The 25,836-nt window shown below is 40.0% G+C and overlaps 1 protein-coding gene across 4 annotated transcripts in view; it reads right to left on the reverse strand.

The window, feature by feature from the left end:
* INSR (insulin receptor) overlaps positions 1 to 25,836 on the reverse strand; it is a 142,151-nt gene that overhangs the window by 12,927 nt on the left and 103,388 nt on the right. For 2 of the 4 annotated variants that reach the window (XM_074300538.1, XM_074300547.1), the window contains exons 7-13: positions 23,761 to 23,887; positions 20,851 to 21,104; positions 19,527 to 19,694; positions 14,157 to 14,358; positions 8,209 to 8,244; positions 4,674 to 4,951; positions 3,470 to 3,612 (exon numbers count right to left, since the gene is read on the reverse strand). In XM_074300538.1, coding sequence (XP_074156639.1) covers positions 3,470 to 3,612; positions 4,674 to 4,951; positions 8,209 to 8,244; positions 14,157 to 14,358; positions 19,527 to 19,694; positions 20,851 to 21,104; positions 23,761 to 23,887 — 1,208 coding nt within the window. The remainder of the gene's footprint in view (positions 1 to 3,469; positions 3,613 to 4,673; positions 4,952 to 8,208; positions 8,245 to 14,156; positions 14,359 to 19,526; positions 19,695 to 20,850; positions 21,105 to 23,760; positions 23,888 to 25,836) is intronic. The other 2 variants (XM_074300565.1, XM_074300556.1) reach the window with 1 other exon arrangement.

Consider the following 25,836-nt stretch of genomic DNA (forward strand, 5'->3'; position numbering starts at 1 on the left):
ATCCCATCTACCATTCCTAATCTCTCACCTTCAATCTCTCTTTCGTCTCCTGGATCCTTCCCCACTGCCTACAAACACACTATGTCTCTTATATCCTTAAAGACTGTCAATCGATCCGTTCTACTAACTCACTTCAGTCATCTTACATTTGTGTCTAACTTTTCATGATCCTACTTGGGGTTCTCGTGGCAGAGATACTAGAGTGGTTTGCTATTTCCTTCTGTGGCTCATTTTACAGAGGAGGAAACTGAAGCAAACATGATGAAGTGATTTGCCCAGTCTCACAGTTAAAAGTGTCTGAGGCCAGATTTGAACTCAAAATTTCCTACGTCCAGGTTTGGAGCTCCATCTATTTTGCCATCCAGCTGTCCCTGTTTGACAATTGATAATGATCAATACCAAATCCAATGTCTATTTTCTCAACCCTCCTCCTTCTTGACTTTTCTGTGGCCAATACTCTCTTATTCGCCCTCTTCTTGCTACTTTCTTTTTCTCAGGTTTCCATGACACTGTCCAATCCTGGCTCTCCTCCTTACATCTCTAAACACTTCTTAGTCTCCTTTACTGGATCTTCACCATTCAGATCATCCCCATTAATTGTGGGTGTCCTAAGGGCTCTATTCTGGGCCATCTTCTTTTCTCTCCCTATTTTACTGGGGGAATCTCACCAACTGTCATGAACTTGATGTTGATGATTCTCAGATACATTTATTCAGCCCTAAAATAGACTCATATCTCCAATAGGCTATGGGTCATGTAAAAATGGAATTTCTGCAGATATCTAAAACTTAATTATTGGGGCAGCTAGGTGGCACAGCGGATAGTGCACTAGCCCTGAAGCCAGGAGGACCTGGGTTCATATCTGCCCTCAGAAACTTAACACTTTTCAGCTGTGTGACTCTAGGCAAGTCACTTAACCCCAATTTCCTTAGCAAAAACAAACAAAAAAAACCCCCAACACCTTAATTTTCTTTCCCCTTAAATTTTCCCCCTTTTGAACTTCCCTGTTACTGCTGAGACCATCTTTCCACTTACTCAAGCTCAAAACAGATGCCATCCTCACCAGCTCTCACTTCCCATATCCAAATTGTTAATTGTGCCAATTTAATGCCTCTGCCACCCACTCCTGACACTACCCCCACCTTCTGCTGGAATGGAGCATTGCAATACTTTGTTTCCTTGCCTCAAATCCTTTTGCAACCAACTTCAGACCATCTTCCACTCAACTGTCAAATTAATTACGCCATTTCTAATCATGTCAATTCTTGGAGTTCCCTATTACCTCCAGAATATAAAATACCATTTGACTTTTAAAACCTTTAATAATCTGGTCTCTTTCTATTGTTTCTATCCCCCTGGTTTTCTTTACACAAGATACTCCATCTTCCAAACTCCAGCTAACATCACCCTATGCCCCCTGCCTGAAACCTCTCCTTCTTCATCTCTCACCTCCAGCTTCTTTCAAGTCCAAGACAAAATCTTATTGTCTCCAGCAGCCAATCTCATTTTCCCATAATGCTTTCTCTGTCAGTTCCCTTCAAATTAACCTGTCTCTATCTTGTTTCTACATAGTTGTTTATATGTTGTCTCTTCCATTAGCCTGGGAGCTTTTTGAGGACAGAATACATATTTGCTTTTCTTTGCATTTTCAGAACTTAGTACAGTGCCTGGCAAATAGTAAGTCCTCAATAAATGCTTGTTGATTTGACTTAGCCCAACTGAAACAAGCAGGTTAGTTGAGAGATTGAATGCTCTTCTCTTAGTAAAATCAGTAGAAGCAGGAAAGGCATTTTCCTAAGATACTCCCTTTGGCTACTGGTGGTGCAGTGGCAGGGCCAAGAGTCAGGAAACTCTGAATTCAAGTCCAACCTCAAATACTTACTAGCCTTATGATCCTGGACAAGTCACTTAATCTCTGTTTACCTCAGATTGTTCAACTTCAAAACCACCTGGTGCCTTCCAGACTTTGTGAGAACCAAATGAGGTAAAGTTGGCATGGTTAGGGACTTAGTAAATGCTGGTTTCCTTCCTTCTTCCCCATCTCTCATAATACTCTGTCCAATCCCAGTCAGCCACATAAAAACCCTAGGGAATGGAGCCAACCTAGTTTCAAGAGGGATTTACTGTAACCATTATTCCGAAAAGCCTCCAAGGTTACCACAGGGATTGAAGGAGGAAGTTGGCATAAAACTCAGGGCCATGCAAGTGAAAAATAGCTTAGAGTACTGATGTCAGAGCTGGGGAGGGGGGCCTTAGAACAGGGGTTCTTAACCTAGGCTGTGTAAATTACTATTAATTTTTGTTTTTTTGCTGAGACAATTGGGGTTACGTGACTTGCCCAGGCTCACACAGCCAGGAAAGTGTTAAGTATCTGAGACCAGATTTGAACTCGGCTTGTCCTGACTTCAGGGATGGTACTCTATCCACTGTGCCACCTTGCTGCCCTAACATATCAATATTTTTTAAAAGGTCATGGACCCCAGGTTAAGAACTCCTTTACTAAAGAAGTTTGGAAGACAAAAACACTTGCACCATGCCAGGCATTGTGCAAAGCACTTGTTTCACTGGAACCTCATGAGGAAGGTCCTGATAAGTGGGGGTACTTGGGGGTACAGACCAGGACATATTTTTTGGACATGGCCAAGAGGGAAATTTGTCTTGTTTGGCTCTGTACGTTACAAAGCTTTTGTTCTTCCACCATTGCCTTTATTAATGGGGGGAGAGAAGAGGTAGGAAGGATAAAAAAATTTTTTTTGTTCATTGAAAACTTTTTTTAATGTATTATATATTCTACCATAAAAATTAAACTCTATAGTACATAATCTCTATGATTCCTTTTAGCTTTAGAGAATGATTTTTAAAAGTCATTTAATCTCTCAATATCCTCAGCAAACTCTTTAAGCCTCTAAATTGTAAAACAGTTACCCATATGCGTCAGTAGAGGGAGCTTTCTTACTGGGAATTTCCTTATACTGATAAAAAAAGTATTGACTTAAAAAAATCCTTTGTAAATACTTTGATTCACTTGTGTACATGTCAGATTCTTCTGTGAAATGTAACAGGGAAAATTTCTTTGTCTTCTTGTATCCCGAGGACTTAGGGCAATGGCTGATAAATTTTAGACGTTCATTCAATAAATGCTTCTTTAATTGAAGACATGTGGACAGTGTTACCCTCCTCCCCCCCACTCTCCTCATGTAAAATATAAGTTCCATGAGAGCATTTTTATCTCCATATCCCTAGTGCCTAGCATAGCATCTAGCATACTGTAGGAACTTAATAAATGCTTATTGGGTCACTGAACGTATGCCCAGCTTCCCAATCCCCAGTCACTAGATCCAGGTATAGAAATAGGAATCATGATAAAGATTATGAGATAAATGGGAAATTGAATGAAGAAGGAGTCAGTAGCAAAACCAGGACTCAAATTGGAGCCCTCCCTGCACCCACAGATGGAGGGTCCCTTCACCTCAGTGTCTCCAACTCGCCAGTAATTGACTTCATAGAGAATAATAAGGCCATTGGGATGTCTGGGCTCCTGCCACCGCAGATGGACAATGTTGTTCTCAAGCACCTCATGGATCACTGAACCGACAATATCATCAGCCTTGGCTAGAAAAGAAAAAAAATCTGAAGGTCAGAATACCAGAACAGACGGATCACAATCAGTCAACTGGAAGCCTGTGGAGGGACCCAAAGTACCTTGGCCTGGTCCCCATTCTTAAACAAAGGGGTCCATGTGAAGGATCAGCAGTTGTTTCTGCTTCTGTTTGTTTTGAGACTAGGTCCCCCTTCTCTCATTCAGGCTGGAAGTGAAGCACTCACAGTTCTGTTCAGCATGAGATCTTTGACCTACTCTGTTTCTCACGTGGGTCGGTTCACCCCTCTATAAACAGCCTGATAGCTTCCCGTCCTTTGGGGTCACTATATATCAGCCCAGCTCTACTGCAGCTCAGAACTCCTGAGCTCAATCCATCCACCAGTCTCATCCTCCCAGGAAGCCTGGATTCCACCCAGGTGATGGCAGGATCACAGGTATAGTTAAAAGGGAACTCACAGACATCAAGATCACACTCTTAGTTTATGAAGGAAGAAAAAGAAGAGGAGCGATTTGTTCAAATTAAGTTCATAATAAAACCAAAGTGGATATTTATTTAAAAGTTACAAAATTTTGGAAAGTAATTCAATTTGTATATTTCACATCAAATTACTTTACAAAAATTTTAAAAATATATGTAAAAGGCTTAGGAATCACAGCAGGGATTATGGGATGAATGGAAAATTGATTGAGGATGTGTCAATTTATAATACATACAACAACTGATGAGGCAAATCCAGGATTCAAATCTGGGTCTTGTCCTTTAATATACTGTTTTTTTGTTTATTTCTTTGTTTTTACAACACTGCCTGGGAAATATTTGTCATTTCTTTAACAATCCAGATTTTTCAAGAATTTATAAAGGTGACTAACAGTCACCATCCTCAGAATGCTGAAAGAATTTAACTCTCCAGGTTTAAAAAAAACAAAACTCCTTTTCCTCTGGGACCATCAGTGGAAAGGTGCACAGCCCTGTACACACGAAATGGGCCTTGGGTAAATGTTTGTGGAGTGAGTCAGTGAAGGAGGGAATGAAATCATGCGTCACAGAGAAGGCACACGGAAGCTGACTTGCCTTCAGGCATGGTTCTCGCGCTGACATACGCGGCAAGGCTACACCTGGACTCCTGCTCGTCATGGTTGCATGCTTGGAGCTCAATCCTGTAGCCAGTAAAATGTTGAAGGCCAGAAATGACCAGGGACTCCTTAGATTTCACCTTCTCGAAGGGCTTTGGCTCCTCCGTGCTGGCCGGCGCCGTGGTGGAAGAGGTGTTTGAGTAGGAGGACTCCGTGGGTGTCACCACGGTCATGTTTGCCATGCGAACACGGAGATCCCTTCGCCTCCTTGCCGGCCTGGAACAACACACATACACATACTCACAGTCTGTGTGCAGCTCTCTGGATGGCGCAGAGGACACGATTCACTTGGCACAATAAGGGTTAAAACGGACGGGTACAAGGGTAAACAACAAACACGACCAACACAACCCGTACACACTAAAATACAAACAGCCCCCATAGGAACAAGCAGCTTAGAACAACTAGAGATGGGTAAGTTCTTTCAGTGTCTTGGACAGGAGTAGTCAAGAGGACTAGGTCCCTTGGTCAGCCCCGGCTTCCCAACCTCCCATGGGGAATATCCCCTTGGCCAGTGTCAAGATGGGTCCATATTCTCATGGGTTTGTCAATTACTGCTCTGAATCCGGCAGTCACAATATTGCAAAATCCTAAATTCACGAACCAGCATCCTGAATTCAACCCTGTTGCAAACTAATTCTTAAAACTGTTTCCCAAAGCCCCCTGGTACTACAGTCAGAACATTTCTCCCCTAACCGTCCCGAACCCTGTCTGCCAAACAAGACAAATCACGGAGGGAACCTAACCTACAGAGGCTGGCAAGAATCTTGATGGCAGCACTGAATGGCAAAGTTCTTTGAACATCTTTCCCTGATACACATAGACCACCACTTATCACATCAGAGAAACATGTGCGCAGACTTTCTGCATGGGAACGGCAGGCAAAGTGATAGGAACCTAGTTATCACTGAGACACCTTCGAAGCTAATTACAGCTATTGCTAGTAGCTATCTCTGAAGCTGTACAAGTGCAAAATGCTCCTGGTCCCAGAAAATGAGCTGCCTGCCCGTGTGCAAAAGACCTAGAGACTTCAGTCTGTGATTTCACCAACCAATCATAGTCAGAACCCCGCCCAAGAAGTATGTAAGGTATGGAAGACCCTGAATATCGAAAGGCTTCTGGAAGAAACCAAGGGAGGGTGTGAAGAATAAGGGGAATTCACATTCTTAAAGCACTTCAAGTTGCAAAGGGCTTTTCATATAACAGTTCTTCAAAGCAGGAAGGACGACTGTTATTTATTTATTTGGGGGTTCAGACTTGGGGGTGTGGGACTCCCAGTGTGGAAACTCTCTCTGCCAATACCAATCAACATCTGCTTTTCAGACTTGTGATCAGAACACGTGGTGCTGACTAAAACCCACCCTTTGTCCAAAATGCATCCTTGCACCTGCAAATATTCTTACTATTATTATTAATTATTAACCTCATTTTGCAAATGGGAAAATTGAAACTCACAGGGGCTAAACAAATTAATTGCCTACAGGGCAAAGCTAATCAAATGCTGATGGGATCATGCGTCTAGACCTGGAAGAGACCTTTGAGTTTAATCTAATTCAGCCCCCCTCACTTTACAAATAAGGAAACTGAGGCTTAGGGAAGTTATATGTCACAAGGTCACATAGAGAATAAGCAACAGATTTAAGATTTGAATTAGAGTTCTCTGATTCCCCAAAGTCACTCTTTTCAGAGTCACTGCTCTGGCTGGCTGCCTCCAACTTTGCAGATACTTGTTATCAATACAATTCTGTTGTGAAAGGAGCAACAGCCCCATGAAATTCTGAAATACTTAGCTTACAAAGAGCTTTTTTCTCCACCATCTTGGGAGGCAAGTAGCACAAAGAAGCAAATTTTTGCTATACAGAAAATGCCTAGAAATATGACACAACTAGGGACACACAATTAGGAAACCTCAAAGGCAGGATTTGAATGCAGGTTTCTAGCAGTTAACTCAACTAAGCTAAAGAAAATAATAGCAAGGTCGTGAAAAATAAAGCTACAGTCCACCAAGGCAAAAAGAGAAGATAGTTTTTCTAAAGTCCCCAAGTGCCAGCTACAACTCCACTTTGGTTCAGGGAAACTCCTTACACTGGATTCCCTTTAGAGGAGGTGTCTCCTTTGGGTGGGGTTCAGCCAGCTGCCCTTCAGGGGAAGTTCCATTTCACTCAGAGAATCCATGACTCTATAGCTTGGGCATTCTTTTGCCAATCACCCAGTGGCAGTGAAGAACCAATTCTGAATGAACAGCTACTTTCTAATAAAAAGTTATATAAATGCCCCCCCCCCTTTTTAAACTGAGCCAGCCTTTTCTGGTCAAAAGATAGCTTTGGATGTGTCCAAAGTCCACCATTTTCGCCATACTCGCTCTTGACCTCTCAACCTCTCCCTCCTCCCTCTCCCCCAAAGTTGTTCTGTTTTCCACCTTTCCCTTATCACGTCATTTATCAAGCTATGTATTACTGTAATCCATGTTTGTGCCCTGACACCTCCCCACTCTGTCCCCACTACACAGGGTCCATCTGCCTCTTATCTAACCCTTTCATTCTCCCCCACCCCACCTCCACCATGGCCAACCCAGGGCTCAACGAGTAACTACACTGAAAGAATTAAGCCAGCCGATTCACATGCACGAATCCCAAAGCTGGAGTCTGCAAAGGCTTTTGTCGGGACCTTGGCCCAGCCTTTACACATTTTCTCAGGCTGCAACCATGGCTGGAAGCCTCTCCCCTCCTTCACTCTGACTGTTGACCTCCCTTGCTTCCTTTAAGTCCCAACTAAAATCTCACCTTTTACAGAAAAACTTCCCCAACTCCTCTTAATTTCAGTGCCTCTCTTCTATTAATCACTCCCCATTTATCCTGTCTATATCTGGCTTTGTATATATTTGTCTTCTCTGTGGAGTATAAGCTCCTTGAGGACAAGAACTGTCATTTGCCTCTTTTTGACTCGCCAATGTTTAGCACATGTTAGGTGCTTAACAAATGCTTCCATTGATTAATTGCTGTTTAAAAAAACTGATCAAAGTTGTACACTGATTTAAATGGAAAAATGGAAAGTACACAGGGGTGCCCGAGCACCGCTGTGGGCACCCAGCAGGTGTTCCGTAATGACTTGGTACATCCAGTTGAAGTGTTAGTGAAGCTGATTTCTCTGTTCCACCCAGCCAGTCCCCTGCCCCACCCCAGATGCCATTCATGCGGGGTTGTCATTAGGAGAAAGCTGCAAAGGAGACGCCTTGGAGCGCGTGTTAGGGGGGCCCTGGCTGGTTTAGGAAGCTCCCCTGCAGGACAGCGCCAGGACATGCAAATGCACATTTAAAATCCACAACATGTCACTAAAGGGCATCTGCAACATGAACATCCATCGGCCTCCCCGCCCGCCATCCGCTGCCTCCTGCGGGCCAGAAAGCAAATGAGGGCTAGCAGGGCAGGGTTGGGGCAGGACAAGACAGGGAGGGCAAGAGGCTCACTTCCTACCTAGAGTCGTCAGCGCCATTCCCTGAGGATGCTTTTCTGTGGAAACAAAACCAACCATGTTGAAGGCAGATTGAACTTTGTCGGTTACATATCCTGTGCTTTCATTCCAGGCTGGAGAGTTTGGTCATCTGGACCACGGCTTATAAGATGTGCAGCTGGAAGGGACCTGAGAGACCATCTAAACCAAACCCTTCATTTTTAGAGAAGAAGCAGCTAAGGCTCAGAGAGGGAAAGCAACTTTTCCAATATCACACAGCAAGTTCGTGTCTGAGGAGGGATTTTATTTCAAGTCTGGGACCTTTTGGCTCTCCCTTCGCCCAGTCTTCCGTATTAGCAGCTTTGAAAGTACGGGAGGCTACAAAAGTTCTTTCCAGGCTCATGTGCTGCTCCCAACAGGGGGCACGGCTCAACGATGCAATATGGGGACAGATTTAGGTGAAAACATTTTCTATACCGCCCACCCAGCAACTATTTCTCCAGAAAAGAATGTCGCTCATCTCCTCATTGAGAAGTCAGATAGATTCAGGGTGCAGCTAGAGACATCCATTTTGGGACACAGCCAAGCTGTCGATTCATTTAGCTTATTACAAGTACTATTTTTTCTTCTTTTTCCCTCTTGTATTTTTAATTAGAGAGGGAGGCTTGGAAGAGGGGTGTTAGCACTGCTGATGCCCCAAAAATAAGAGAAGAGAGAGCTTTCAAATATTTTTTAAATGCACAGAAGACAACAGAAGGAATTTCAGAAGGAAGCAGATGCAAGCGGGGGCAGTTTTGAAAGTAATGTGTGGAATTTATTATAGACTTAAAAAAAAAACCCAAATGGTATGAAATGCAAATTGTGTTCTGTGTTTGTAGGGAGATGCTCTTTTTTTTTTTTTTTTTTTTTTGGTGCTTAAGTTCAAAAGAAAAAAAATAAAGAAACTGATTTTAGGCAGGTCCTCAACCACTATCACAATGAAGGTGAGTTAGGTAATAATAATAACAATGATAATAGTAATAATGATCAATAGCACTTATATAATACTTTTAAGATTTGCAAAGTGCTTTACAGATTTCTCAGTTTATCCTCACAACCATCTTGGGAGGTAAGCACTACTATCCATTTTACAAATGAAGAAACTGAGGCTAGGAATAGTAAAGTCACTTGTTCACGGTCACACAGTCAGAAAGTATCTGAAGTATATAGATCTTCTGGATTCCAGTTCCTACCACTGACTACTGATGTCATCAATGCAAGATAATAGAGAAGGCTCAGAAGTCAGAAACACAGCATGTGGGGTTTAATTCTTTATTTGCCTTATCTAGAAAATGAGGGAGCTGGATTAGGTCTCAAAGACCTTCTGATCTGATGATCCTGACTTGCTAGTTTTCTCTTAAGTTAGAAAACAGGTTTTTTATTTATTTTTATTTTATATTTATTTATTTATTTTTAACAAGTCAAACAGTGTCTGTATTCATTCCTCTGTTGGAGTTCTCTCTCAGAACCGTAGTGACAGCATAAGGGAGAAAATATAAGTGACAAGAACAAGCCAACATACGTGATTTTGTGAAAGATGTCTGACTTGTTCTGTACAGGAACTCTTCCCTAAAAATCAGGGGAGTACAGAGACAACTTGACTTATCCAAAGTCATACAACTATTAAGAGGTGGAAGGTCCAGCACTCTGAACCACTGTCATACCATCTTTAAATAGCCTCTACATCATTTGATATCAGGTTTGTATGGTGAATTGATAAATTTTCTAAATTATATTTCTCTTTTTAAATAGTTTTTGTCACAAAGGATGACCCTCTGGTAGTTGCAGGGAGATACTGGGAAGTGAAAGTGGTTGAAAAACAAAAAAAGGAAAGTGAGTGAAAAACAAAAAGCGATCAAAATGAATTTAAATATAAAAATTCTCTACATCTGTGATTACTGGAAACATGCTAAAAATGCTGGCATTTGAAAGCATGATATTTGGCTTCCTCCTAAAGATACAAATATTTTCAGGGTTTCTACTCCCTTAAGCATTAATCAATTATTATGCCCAAAGGGCTATAAAACTGTGCTTATCCTTGGATCCAGCAATACCACTGGTAGGTCTGCATCTCAGAGACATCCGTAAAAAGGGAAAAGAATCTATTTGTACAAAAATATTTATAGCAGCTCTTTTGTGGTGGCAAAGAATTGGAAGTTGAGGGGTGCCCATCAATTGGGAATGACTAACCAAGCGATGTATATGATTTTAAGGAAATGTTATAAACTGATGCAAAGTGAAATGAACAGATCCAGAAGAATGTTAAGTAATAGCAATATTGTTCAAAAAAGAACTGTGAATGATTAGCTGTTCTCAGCTATACAATGATCCAAGACAATCTTAAAGGACTAATCATAAAGCAGAATATCCACTTTCAGAGAAAGAACTGGTATTGATTGAATACCAATTGATTGAAGTATATTATTTTTCACCTTCTTTTATTTTTTCCTTTTATTCTAATCTTCTTGTACAAAATGACCAACATGGAAATATTTTATATGATTGTACATGTAACCTATATCTGATTGCTGGGAGGAAGGGAAGATAGAATTTGGAACTCAAAACTTTAAATAAAAATGTTTTAAAATTTTTTTCAAAAAGAATCGGTCAGTTCTAAAAGGCATTTCCTGCTGTTAAGAAGCACAGTCTTCAATTCCAATAGACTTATGATGGAAAGAGCCATCCGCATCCAGAGAGAGAACTACGGAGATAGAATGTGAATCAAAGCATAGGATTTTCATTTTGTTGTTGTTTGTTTGTTTGCTTATCTTTCTTTTCTTTTTTCCCCTTTTGAGATGATTTTTCTTGCATAACATAATAAATATGGAAATACATTTAGAAGAATTACACATATTTAACTTACATCACATTACTTGTCTTAGGGAAGAGAATGAGGAGAGGAGAAAATTTTGGAAAATAGGTTTTGCAAAGTGAATGTTGAAAACTATCTTTGCATATTTTTGGAAAAATAAAATATTATTAAAAAATACAGCCTTTCAAAACTCTGTTCTTAGAGAAAAAATGGGAACTGTACCTGGGGACTCAAAGTGGTACAAAATTCAGAGACAAGAGCACCTGGGTTTGAATCTCAGCCCTACCATTTCCTAGTTGTGTGACCATGAGCAAATCACATAATTTCTTTAGGCCTCTATTTTCTCCTTTGTTTTCTTAGATCCTTGCTAATTCTATGCTCTGAGGCGTCATGTCTCTCTATATGCCTCAAAAGGAGAGAATAAATCAATCCTTCATTTTTATTCATATGTGTAAATCTCTCCTCGTAAAAACAAGACTTGCAGTGATGTGGCAGAGAGGAAAATAAAATAGTAGCTTTAGGATAAAAGGAAGAAAAGGAGGGGAGGGGGTGAGGGCAATCCAGGCACAAAGCCTCTTCTGGATTCTATAAGGAGAAAGTGGTTTCTGGTATCTGTGGGGAGGCTGAGAGAGGCTGGTCAGGGAGCGAATCCACAGGAATTGTGTTTGTTGACCGAAGGAAGATTCCCCCTCCCAATATCCCATGTAAGCTGCCACTGCCACGGTGTATTTTGGGGCTCTCATTTAAGAGTATCAGGGGTGTAGTTCAAAAAGAAAAAAGAAGAAGAGCTGAGAGAGCTGAAGGATTGATGAAGTTCTGATTCAAAAGGATCTCTGAGACCACTGGGTTAACCAAGCATATCTTCGAGAGTCCCCCAGCATGAGTTCATCTGCTTCTGATTGAGGGAGAACTTATTACTTCCAAAGCAGCACGCCCCACCACACAATAATCCTTCCAACAATAGAAGACATCACCCACTTCCCCTGAAGTCTCCTCTTCTTTAGGCTAAACATCCCCAGCTCATTTAATTGATCCTTGCATGACATGGTATCCTGTCTCACCAAGAAGGGAGAGAAAAGGGGTGATGGAAAGAGAAAAAACAGGATGAGGGAGGGCTGCAGGATGAAGCAAAAAGAGACCAGGAAATGGGATAAAAAAGAAAAATACCACTTCTAGAGTCTCTGGGCACATTCCACTCCCTCTTTCTGCCAGGACTCCCCAAGTTCAATGGTCAAGATCAGCCAGTGTAAACATTCCTAGTCACATTGGCTCCAAGTCCCACATAATCCATATGGACTACAGAGGCGATGGTTGAAAGTTTCCCATCATCCTTCAGAGGGATGATGGAAGATAGAAAGGGAAGATTAGCCCCATCTTCTGCTATGTTTCTGAATGCAGACCAAGGAGGAACAACTCTTGTGGCTGTTGTTATATGGTTACTAAGCCTCCCTAACCATGGTTTAGACAGCACTGGGGACACGCAGCAATTCCAGCAACAAGTATTGGCTTCCGATACTGAACGCTCCGACAAAAGGACACCACCAAATTTTTCTGGCACAGGTGCCCAGCAGTCTCAGAAAATAAGTCAAAGGGTCATGTAGGAATGGCCACAGGTGAATATTGGGAAAGTCATATAAAGGAAAACAAATGTCATCGATTACAGGATGATTCCAGCACAAGGTGGTAGTGCATTGGGCCATGGGGGAAATATGGAGGCTGCCTGGAGGAAACATACATGGCCATGGCAATTTTCATAAGATATTCAACAAGGTGATCCACCAGGTTGAGAGAATAGCTTGATTGCAACAGCTGTTGAATTAAAGAACTTACCTGGCCAGAAATAACTTGAGAAAAGCCAACCAACCAGAGACTTGTTATCTGCAATTTAACCAGGAGACATAGTTGGAATGGCAATGAAGCCTTTCCCTGTGGATAATTTATGGGCCATGCTGTGGTAGAATAAAAGTCTTCATAGACTCACATCTACAATCCTAAATAGAGGATGGATGACATAGGACATGCTGCATACATTTCAAGGAATCTGTGGACTTGAAAGATATTCTCAAAAAGAAGAAAAGCAGGAAATTTGGGGAAATAGTGCTATGATCGAATTCTAGGTTCAATTCCCTCAGGTAGAAGGTGAGCACATCTTGAGAGCAGGGATTGTTTAATTTTTGTCTCTATCTCTAGGGCCTCTTACGTAGCAGGGGCTTACTTTGTCCCCAGAAAGGATTCAATTGAAGATAATCCTGATGACCTCCATTAGAATTAGAAAGTTGTCCAGGCATTGGGGAAGCAGGAAGAGAAAAGACAAGGAATTTTCTTTCAAAGAATTTTTTTCCCAAAAGTTTGATGGGAGGAATTGGGGGGTGGGGGAAGATGAGAAAATGATTTCTTTTTTTAGAGAATCCCATGATATTAGAATTGAAGGGACCTCACTGAGTCATTTCATAGCTTGTGTTTAAACAAAATCATTTCTACAATACGTGTGGCAAATGTCACCTAGCTTTTTCTTGAAGATCTCCAGGAAAGGGGAACTCAATACTTCCCTGGGCAACATTTTTGGACAGCTCATATTTAAGAATGGCTATACCAAGTTTAAATCTGCATCTGCCTCTCCAACTTCCATTTACTGCTCCTCATTCCACCTGCTATCACTGAACAGACAAAGTGATGGCCCTTCATTCTTGAAGGCTGAGCTCATATTCCTGTTCCTTTCCATCCCCACTTCTCTTCCCAGTAGCTTTTTTTTTTTTTTTTTAAATCTTAGATCCTTTCATTTCTGCATCCCCAATTCCTTCACCCCAGCAGAATGTAGCATGATCTTGAGGCCTTTCACCATTATGGCTGCCTGATCAGAATCTTTCTTGCTTGTCAATGGCCTTCAGGCTCCCAGAATTAAATATACTATTCCATATTTCCTTCCACTTGATTAACCAATTATTGTAGAAAGTCACTGTGGTGCTAATTAGAAGATAATTCATTGCTCAGTTGCTGGTTCCATACATAATGCCCTTAGAGTTTCACTTCAATTCACATCCCACCATTTTCCAGGCCCACCTTGGGCTCAGAACCAAATCAGTCCCCATAAAGGTGCTAACATGCAAGAGCGTGTCTCACCTGGGGATGAAAACCTCATTGTGGAGGTAATTTTCAAACATCTTTCTAAAGGAAGATTCCTCCAGTTCCTTCAAGATCTGGGAGTCAGTCTTTGGGCAAGAGCAACACTCGCCATTGGGATCCTCGTGGTTGCTCTGATTGTGTTTTTGAGAATCTTCAGACTCAAATGGAGGAGACCAGGTCCTAGATGGCAGCTTTAACCCTGCAGAAAAGCCCAGACAAGAAAAGCGAGGTCAGCATGGACGGTGCTTACCTCAAATAACTAAGGCAAGGGAGACACTAACTCATGGAAGTCCTTTCTTTCTTTCTTTCTTTTTTTTAAATAATTAATTACTTTATTTATTTAATTAATTCTTACAAAAATTTTATGCATAGGTAATTTTCCAGCATTGACAACTGCAAAACCTTTTATTTCAATTTTTCCCCTCCTTCCCCCCACCCCTTCCCCCAGATGGCAGGTTGATCAATACATGTTAAATATGTCAAAGTATAAGTTAAATACAATATATGCATACATGTCCATACAGTTATTTTTCTGTACAAAAAGAATCACTTTGAAACAGCGTACAATTAGCCTGTGAAGGAAATCAAAAATGTAGGCAAACAAAAACAGAGAGACTGGGAATTTTATGTAGTGGTTCATAGTCATTCCCAGAATTCTTTCACTGGGTGTAGCTGGTTTAGTTCATTACTGCTCTATTGGAAGTGATTTGGTTCATCTCATTGTTGGAGAGGGCCTCGTCCATCAGAATTGATCATCATATGGTATTGTTGTTGAAGTATATAATGATCTTCTGGTCCTGCTCATTTCCCTCAGCATCAGTTCATGAGTCTCTCCAGGCCTCTCTGTATTCCTCCTGTTGGTCATTTCTTACAGAACAATGATATCCCATAATATTCATCTACCACTTGTTCAGTAATGAAGAGTCATCTACACCCACAGAGAGGACCATGGGAAATGAATATGGACCACAACACAGCATTTCTATTCATTCTTTTATTGTTTGCTTGCATTTTTTGTTTTTCTTCTCAGGTTTTTTTTCTTTCTTTCTAGATCCAATTTTTCTTGTGCAGCAAGATAACTGTATACATATATTGGATTTAACATATATTTTAACATATTTAACATGTATTGGACTACCTGCCATTGGGGAGGGGGTGGGAGGAAGGAGGGGAAATTTGAAACAGGTGGTTTTGCAAGGGTCAATGTTGAAAAATTGCCCAGGCGTATGTTTTGTAAATAAAAAGCTTTAATAATTAAAAACATGTTCATCCTCCTCTGTCACTTACAATGACCTATCATTTTCCTCCTTCCTTCCTCTTTCTGCATTACTTGGCTATGATTAAAATAATATTGTCCAGTGTTGTTCCAGTCCCTTTTGGTGATCCCCCAATGGATTATGAACAGATGAGTCTGCATTCGGCTGAGTTCTGTTCTGCCAATAATCTTGTGCTATCAGAGAATGTGTGAGGAACAAGGGAGGTTTTATTTGGAGAACTGAATTTAGGGAGACATGGTAGCTGTCTTCAAGCATTTGACTACCTGAAGAACTATCATATGAAAGAATCAAGTTTTGCCTTATGAGGAGGAGTGCTAGAAAATGCACAGAGGCAAAATTGAACTTCTTTGGTTTGAGGCTGCTGGTGGCTTAGTGGACAAAATACTGGACCTGGAGCCAAGAAGATCTAGCTTCAGATATTTATTAATTGTGTGATGTTGGGCAAATCACTTATGTTTGCCTCAGTTTCCTCAACTATAACATGGGGATAATAACAGCACCTACTTCACTCGATATGAAGATTGAATGAAATAATATTTGTAAAGTACTTGTCACAGTTCCTAGCCCATAGCAGTTGCTATAAAGATGCTTATTTCCATAATGAGCAGGATACTGTCATGAAAAACCTGGAAAATCCTCCATGAGTGCGTGCAAAGTGAAATGTACCGTGTATAAAGCAACAGCAATGTCCTGGAATGATCAGCTGTCAATGACTTTGCTATTCTTAGCAATACAATGATCCAAAACTACTCTGAAGGACTTAGAATTAAAAATGCTATCCATGTCCAGAGAAAGAACTGACAGCGTCTAATTATTTTAACTTTATTTTTCTTGAAGGTTTTTTTTGGGGGAGGAGTTTTGTTTCCTTGAAAACATGACTTTTATTGAAATGTTTTACACAATTTCACCTGTGCCTTCTCAATGTGGGAAGGGAAGAAGGGAGGAAATACAGAATTCAAACTTTAAAAAAAAACCAAATATTTAAAAAATTGTTTTACAGGTACCTGGGGAAAATAAAATATTAAATAATACAAGGATGCTTATTCCCTAAATAACTAAAGCAATGGGAGGCAGAGAATTTCTTGTCATTGAAGATTAAGAAAAGGCTGGACAATGAGTTAGGGATGTTCCAGAAGGGATTCTTATTAAGGTACTATCAGGTCTAAATGGTCAAACATGACCATTCCCAGAGCTATCTGCTGTGGAAAAGGAGATGGAGCTTTAAGTTACCAGGACCATGAAGGGCCTTAAGATTTTGCCTTTCCTCATATCCTCATTGCTTAGCTTGGTGTCTGGCAACAAACTGATTAGTTTGAAATCATGCCACATAACAGAACAGATGGAGGAACTAGAGATGTTTCCCTTATGTTGGAAAACCCTTAAGGGGACGTGACATCGGTCTTCAAGGAAATTAAAAGCTGTCATGTGGAAGAGGGATTGGAAATTTAGTTTACCTAGACCTGGAGTGCAGAACAAAGAATAACTGATAGAGAGAGATGGATTTGAACTGAAGAACATGAGATCTTTTCTCTTGAATGTGGAATGTCCCTCTTCTCTTCATTAAAAATTTTTTTTATGTTGAAAAATTAGAAACATAAAGTTTTACAAAACTCCTCCTCTCTTCAGCTCCAAATTCCTAACTAGAGTTGAAAGCCCCGTTCATAGGTTATCTCCTTAATGAAACTTTGTCTGATTCTCCTAACTGGCAACAATCTGCTCCTAATCTAGCCAAAAGGTTCCTTCCACTTTAAAAAGCATCATAAGGTTGCATGTTACCACTATTATTATTATTATTATTATTATTATTATTATTATTATTACTAGCATATTGCCATTATTAGTTTTTGTTTCTAATCCTACTACATTTAGTGAGATCCACAAGGATTTAGATCTTAGATAAACTCTGTATCTCCCATAGTATTCAGCAGGCACTTGATTAATCCATCATCAAGCATTTATTAAGCACTTCCTACATACTGGTCACTGTACTAAGTTAAAAGGTGGGTTCCTATCCTTAACAATTTCACAATCTAATCTTAGTGCATTTTTACTATATTTCAACATGAATATATGTCACTTTAATGAATACCTACTTTAGTTGTTCTCATCAACAAATCATTAAACATTTATTAGGCACTTCCTATATGCCAGGCAATGGGCTAAGAACTGAGGATACAAAAACAGTCCCTGCTTTCAAGGAGTTCAGTCCCTGCTTTCAAGGAGTTTACATTCTATTAAGAGGATAATTTGTACATAGACGGACATATGCAAAATATATATAATACTATCTTGCCTGTCAACCAACCAATAATATGTCAGTCTTGACCAGAGCTTGGTTGTTCTAGCATAGAACTCTGCATTTAGAGTCAAGAAACACTGAATTAAATCTTGGCTCTATTACTTATTTCCTGGGTGACTTCAGCCATCCCTTCTTCCTTATTTGGCATTTAGTTTCTTCATATTTAAAGGAAGGAATAAGGTTAAGTGATCTCTAAGATGCCTTCCACTTGACACACTATAGGTACTTAATAAATGGTTTTTATTCATTTGTTAATTTTTGCAAGTCAGTTGGGGTTAAGTGACTTGCCCAGGGCAAGCTGGTAAGCTAGTAAGTGTTAAATATCTGAATTCAAATTTGAACTCAGGTCCTCCTGACTCCAGGGCCAATACTCTATCCACTGCACCATCTAGCTGCTAGTAATTAATAAATGTTTATTGAAAAATCAGAGTGTCTTAAATCAGAATGGGCTGGCTTGTTAGGTTCTTTTTCGCCGGAGGCTTTTGATTCAGTCCAAACATTTACAAGACAATCTCTACCTTCAAGGAACTTATGGTCTACTGCTTGAATGCAGAGGGCAGATATCCCTTTTCAGGCATGGTGGATATGCCTCAGATTAGGATTGAAGTAGGTGATCTCAGAAATCCTTTCCAGGTCCAAGATTCCCTCATTTTAGGAAAGATTCCCTCTATAGCCAGTTCTTCATACAGCATTTTACAAGGGTAAAGCACTTAAAAATTATTAGTTTACTAATTAACTATATTAACAATGAGCATAAGCAGATTTCTCTGTGTTTATCGTGGCAATAGTGATTCCAGTAAAACAACAGACCCTGAACTCAGATCATGAATGTAAGCTCAGATCACCAGTATTTCTTTAATGAAAGGACTAGAGGGATTTGCATACTTTGGGCGCCTTTCTTGGGAATCAGATACAGCACCCAGCCAATTCAGCAGTGCTTGGGTAACGAAAAACTCTCAATGCCTTGAATTTGCCAAGCACAGAATGGGGAATATTTAGACTGGTCCAAGAGAGCTTAGCAGGTTCTTCCCTCAGTCCATAGGAAGGACCAATGGTGGAAGTCATTCTTTATTGATGCAGTAAAAGGCAATCAACCTACTTATTGAGAGTGTAGCTACCGCCTACTTATTCCACTTGGCTGAATCAAGGTTATGAAGCTTTAGACAGATAAAAATCTCTTTTTTCTTATTTTAAAAATCTATGATTCTGATGGTGATGGTGTATAGTGGAAAACATGACAGCTCTGGGCAGAGGACCAGGTTCAAATGTAGGGGTCTCTGAGACCTATATGCCTCTGTCCAAGTCATTTAACCCCCATGAACCTCTAAAATGAGGAGGGGCCTGAAGTGGCTGCCCCAAGAGACAGCATAGTAGGGGGGAATGAAACACTGGCCTTAGAGGCAGCAAGAACAGAATTCAGAACCTGCTGCAGACACCTGACTCCAAAGTCAATCATTGAATATCTCTAGGTCTTTTAGTTTCCACATTTATAAAATATGGACAATAACAATATTAAATGAATTAATATTTGTAAAGCATTTTGTCTGGTTCCTGACATAGAGTGAGCTACACAAACGTTTATTCCCCCAGCTACTTCACAAGCAACATAATATCTGTTTAGGTAAGTATGTATATAAAACATGTAGCACTTCGTGCTATTACTATTCCAACTCCAAGGTTCTACACTTCTCACTCAGTGAATAATGACCCATAAGTAAAACCGTAAGGATCTAAGAGAGTGGTACATGTGTACTTGGACATACATGTACATGCAGCTGTCAAACTACTCACCCTTATGGCAGTAATCAAGTTCATAGAGCTCCATGTCTTCGGCTTGCTTCTCCCAGTGCACTAAGTAGTGCGTAATATTACCATTTGGCTCAGAGGGTGGTTTCCACTTTAAAATGATCTGGGATGAAGAATTGGAAACGGATATTGGGTCTAGTGGGACTGAAGGAACTGCAAATAGGAAGAAAACAAATTGGCAAAGATGATAAAAGACGGAATAGTCAATGTATTGCTGGAAAACAGGAATACTAAAATACTTCTGGTGGGGACATGAAATGGGTGAACCATTTGGGAAATCGTTTTGGAATTACAAGTGAAAAATAACTAAGCTATTCATTTATAACTTTTGGCCTAGAGATCCCTACTGGGCCTAAGCTTCAAGAAGGCAAAAAATGGAAATAAATGCCCCATGTGTACTGCAATAATAATAATACATTTGTAGTAGCAATAAATGGGTGGGTGCCTATTAGGCAAAGACTAAAGAAAGTAGTATATAAATGTAATGGAATGCTATCATGCCATAAGAAATAACAAGTATGAAAAATGAAGAAAAGCATGGGAAAATTTATATAATTTGATACAGAATTTAGTAAGCAGAAACAAGCAAACAATGAACAGAATGACTACAATAATGTAAATAAAAAGATTGCTCCAATGAAACCAAAGCTGAATAATTATAATTACTTCAATACCTTCAGGTGGCAAACAATGTCACTGGATAAGTTGGTTTTATTAATTTGGGGGGGATTTTTTTTAAAGGGAGGGTTTATTTGGTGTAGAGCAGGAAAACTACTGAGAAATGCCTATGATACAAAACCAAAAAGCTACCAAAAATCTATTTTAAAAAATGAGATGAAAATTACCATCCCGGTCATCATTTGCAAAGAAGTCCTTTCTTGGGTAGTTAGAGCATAACAGTTTTCTCCAAGATGGCACAATGCCATCTTAGCTACATGGAGATAAAGATCATTCCAGAGAAAGGAACATTCTTGGGTTGAGAACTTTATCAATAATCAAAATCAGGAACATAATGAACAGGCAAAAAGTCTACAATGAAATCAAGCTTTCCTCAGCTGACTAAATTCCAGTGTGCTTAGTTGGCCCAGGGAATATCTCCCCCCACCTTTTTTAACCATAGATTTTTCTCTGCTAGTTTGTAATTCAAGACAATTTCTTCATTATGCTGAGTTTTGGGGATGGGGGGGAAGGAAGGCTTGGTTGCAAATACGCAGATTATTATAATAAAGATCCTGCCCTTTGTAGACTGAATTTTAGGTCTGAGATAATCCTCTAAATGGTTTTTCATGTCCATGAAATGACAACTCACCAGTGGCATTGGTCTGGACATAAATGATTTCACTTTTGGCACCATATGTTCTCCGTTCATCAGAGAAAGTGACTAGGGTCTTCACAAATATGGCATACTGGGTCCATGGCTTCAGGTTTCGCATCAACCACCCTGGGTGTTGATTCTGTGTCTTGGGATCATTCGATCTCACTGGGGGCTCAACATCAACCACTGTCCAGCTATTGGACCCGCAGGCATCCTGGCCATCGAACTCAGTCACATTCTGGTAAGGCCTTGGGTAGAACAGAAAGAATAAAGGGTTTTGTCAGGGGAATGCTGGCTAGCATCTGATGCTTCCAGCCAACAGCTAACCGACTTGTCCAGGCTGAGATTTCTCAATGAAAAGGCCTGGCTCAAACTCTGGTATTATGGTACTCTAGAAGAAGTAGGCCAACAAGTAACTCCACTATTATATCAAAAGTTTCTAAACACAAAAGAAAATAAGAGTCTAGTCACTCTGGTCCTTCTAGAAAGCAAATAAGTGTAGAGAACTTTGAGATGACAATCTGCAAACAAAATCAAACTCATACGCCTCTAGTTTACAACTTCTTCCTTTAAAAAGAAATGAGGACATTTGCCCTGCTTCAATCCTATAATACCTCATTCCCTTCAGCATGATCTTGCAAAGATCCCTGATATTAACTCACTTCAGCAATATTAGCGGCTAACTTATCTGGCTATACTGACTTTAACTTATTAAGGGCTACAAATTAATAATAAATATTTACGTAACACTTTAAGATTCATGAAGTAATTTACAATTGTCTCACTTTATCCACTTTACAATCCAAGGAGATAGGAGTTTTTATTATCATTCATTTTACAACTGAGGAAACCAAGGTTGATAAACTTAAGTGACTTGCCCAGAGTCACACAGCTAGTGTTTGGAGTCACATTTAAATCCAGCTCTTCCTGATTCCAGTTCTAGCACCCTTTACCATAGGTGATCCCTTACTCTTTTTTCTCCTAATCTTGGATTGTAGGAACACTTTGCTCTGTCCTTGTCTGTACAAAAAAAAACCCCAAAATTATTCATTAAAAAAAGCAAAATCATAATTGAGGTGGAGAGTACCATTATTATTATTATTACTCATTTTACAGATGAGAAAACTGAGTCTCAGAAGTGTCAGGATTAAAACGCAAGTCTGGAATTCTAGCACTCTTTATGTTAGGATGCTTCCTCAGAAGGATTAATTCATTCAAATTAGGACAGTGGATAGAGTTTCAAGCCTAGAAGCATGAAGTTTCATCTTCCTAAATTCTAATTTGGCCTCAGACCCTAGCTTGTGTGACCCTAGGCAAATCAATTAATCTTTTTTGTCCGTTTCCTAATCTGTAAATGAGCTAGAGAAGGAAACAGCACACAACTCTAGTATCTTTGCCAAAAAAAATAGCAAATGGGTCATGAAGACTATGAAACAACTGAATGCCATTAATCCATTCAAACTATTCTAACCCCAAAGATAAACTACTGCTACTTAGGAAAAGGTATCTGACTTTTGACCTAAAAAGGGATTCCAAAATCCCCATGTTTCCTTTCTCCCACAAAGATTTCACGTCTTTGAATCAGGAGCCCATGGTGGAGTTTAAAATTCAGGACTGCAAGAATTTGGGAAAGTCAATGCTGGAGAAGGTAAGGCACTCTAACACACTCTTTTTGTTTGTTTGTTTGTTTAAATTTTTTAAAAATTTTATTATTTTTTAAATTTTATCTTTTTTTAAAATTTATTATAGCTTTTTATTTATAAGTTATACGCATGGGTAATTTTACAGCATTGACAATTGCCAAACCTTTTTTTCCAACTTTTCCCCTCCTTCCCCCCACTCCCTCCCCCAGATGGCAGGTTGACCAATACATGTCTAACACACTCTTGATGGAACTATGAAATGAGCCAATTGCTTTGAAAAACAATTTGGACACATACAAGATTTTGCCAGTACTCATAAAGAATGGAGGACGGGGCAGAGTGGGAAGAAGACCCATATTTACCACAATCTTTATAGCAGCACTTTTTGTGGGGGCAAAAAATCTGGAAACAAAGTAAATGCCCACTGTTTGGGGAATGGTTAAAACAACAGTGCGATGTACATGTTATTGCACCTGAAGAAAGCTCATAGCCAGCCTTCAATCGCCACTCTGCTTCCTGAATTACAGACGCTCTTTCATGGTCTAGAGGTTTTAACTCTTTCATCTCTGGAACTTCTGACCCAGGATCCTACTATCCTGATTGGTTACTGCCTCTTCTGGCCTCAGCAATGCTTGACTGCACTCCTTATTCTCCAGTCATCCTTATATGCTCAACAACAGATGTAGTCTCCCACGCCAAGTCATTTCCCCAACCCCATCCCTCAAATCAGGAACCATGATCAAATCTACTCTGCCCTTTCTTTCTGAAAGAACTACATCCATCCACTCAACTATGGCCCCACTCACCGTCTCAATACCTTTCTAGATCAAAATACCAACTTCCTGGCCACTACTTCCCTTTATATATTGTCTTTCCTTATTAGAGTGCTCCCCTAGGGACAGGGACTGTTTTAACTTTTGTATTTTCACCCCCAGAACTTATCATAGAGCTTGGCATACAATAAGCACATAATAAATGCTTCATTCTCAGAAATAATGACTACGAAGAAGTCAGAGTAATATAAGAGGATATATATGAATTGATGGAAAGAAAAGGAATTCATATTGGAATCCAAAATCCAACTCTAATTAACAAATATGGGACAGATGGCTATATGCTTGTCTTTCTCCAATTTTTCAAAAACTTAATTAGGGAATAAAATGAAACAATAGGCATTTGATTGAGCCTGGGGAGTAGCAGGAAACCTTCAATTATTTCCCTGTGCTTCCTCATGGTTTCCTAAGTGCATGCTTCTACTTACGCTTCTTTGTAGAACAGCATGAATCCCAAGAGGTCTCGGAAATCAGGAGGCCAATAAGGCTCCCACCTCAATAAGATCTTGTCATGAGTGGTTCGGATGGAAGAAAACTTGAGCCTCTCGTTTTCACCTGGGGAAATACAGGAACAAAAAAAATTATAAGCAGAAAAATTCAGGGGCTCCAGAAATTGCTCTGTCTGTGAGTATCTGTCAAAAGTGACCCCCTGAAATCATAGACACAGTGGAGGGTGAGGCCTGAGCTCAAATCTTAGGTCTGATTTTTTTTTTAGCTGTGTGACCCTAGGGCAGTCATTTATCTCAGAACCTCAATTTTCTCACAAGTAAAATGAATATAAAAAGCCTTTAATTACCTATTTCATGGGGTAGTGATGAAGAAAGGGCTTTTGAAATTATTTTCAATCCAATACAACAAACATTTATTAGGCATTTGCTACATATAAAAGGATCATTTTTTTAATATACCCCAGAAATGAACTAATTATTATTCATACCTTATAATTGATGGAATGCTTATTATCATTACCGTTATTTTTGTATTTGATGGGATATTTATTATTACTGTTACTTAGCAATGTTAATTACTATTAATAACAACATTAGGTTAAAATGATTAATGTTAGCATAACAACAATTAATTAGACATTGAGGTGGCACAGTGGATAGAATATGGATCTGGAGTCAGGAAAATCTGAGTTCAAAATTTGGCCTCAGCTGTATGACTGAGCAAGTCATTTAACTTGTCTGCCTTAGTTTCCTCATCTGTTTAAAAAAATCTATAAAATAATAACATCACCTACCACCTAGAGTTATTGTGATGATAAGATAATATCTATAAAGCAAACCTCAAAGAATTCTATTGTTCTCAGTTCACATTCCTTGGAACATTGGTTTATGGGTAGAAGGGACTTGAGTCCAAACCCCATAATTCACACATGAATCAAGAAGGCTTACGTGCCCCAGTTAGCAAATCTGATAAAGCCTGGGTGACGCTGCAATCCAGAGATAGCAAGTGGGGCCATTAGCTGAGTGGACGGATGCAGTTCTTTAAGGAAAAAATAACATGGATTTGATCATGGTTCCTGATTTGAGGGATGGGGCAGGGGAAATGACTTGGCATGGGAGACTACATCTGTTGTTGAGCTTATAAAGCTGGTTGGAGAGATGGAGTTCAGAAATCTATTCCTAGGGTAAGTCAGCAGCCACCTCCTGCTCTTTTGTGATTCATGTTCTGCAGACTATCTTACAGAGGCACAAAAACAACTGGGTTTTTGTAACTAAAAGTGTCAGACCCCAGCATCCCAGACAGAGAGACAGAGGGGTCCAGCTCCTTCACAGAAGTGATAAAGGACAGGTCAATTCTCTGAGAGCCTCCACAACTCTGAATCATAGCATCTGAAGGAGTTGCAGGACAGCCTTTGCTGACACAGGTGTTGGGAACTGGGAATTAGATAAATTGGAGGCAGAGAGAAGAGGAGAGAGGTCAGATAACGCAACGGCCTCTCAGTCTCCTTGTATTATCCTCTCACAAGAAGAGATCCATTCTGCAGGTTTGCGTTGGATCTTACTGAAACCATCTCTAGGAAACTGTAAGCAGTAGGTCAGACAAGATTATCATGACATTCACTACATCGTTAGGCCTAATCCGCCAGCTTGCAACTCAGAAGACACCATGACACAGATCTAAGTGTACAGGGTGAAAAAAATCTGTTCTCCCCCCTGTGGGGGCCTGCTTCAAATATGTCAAACCAATTTAGAATTGAGGGCTTTGCCCTCCTCTCGATTACACAGTCAAGTGGCACAGTGGCTAGAATCCTGGCCTGGGAGTCAGGACAACCTGAGTACAAATCCAGCCTCAGATACTTATTAACCATGTGATCCTGGGAAAGTCACTTCACTTCTGTTTACCTCAGTCTTATCTGTAAAATGGAAATAATACTACCTACTTCTCAGGGTTATGAAGATCAAATGAAATAATTGTGAAGTGTTTACACAGTGTCTGGAATGCAGTAAATGCTATTTCTTAGGTTTATTAAAGTTATTTTTATTTTATTTTAGCTT

The sequence above is a fragment of the Sminthopsis crassicaudata genome, chromosome 1 (genome assembly GCF_048593235.1).
Source record: "Sminthopsis crassicaudata isolate SCR6 chromosome 1, ASM4859323v1, whole genome shotgun sequence".
NCBI classification, from domain to species: Eukaryota; Metazoa; Chordata; class Mammalia; order Dasyuromorphia; family Dasyuridae; genus Sminthopsis; species Sminthopsis crassicaudata.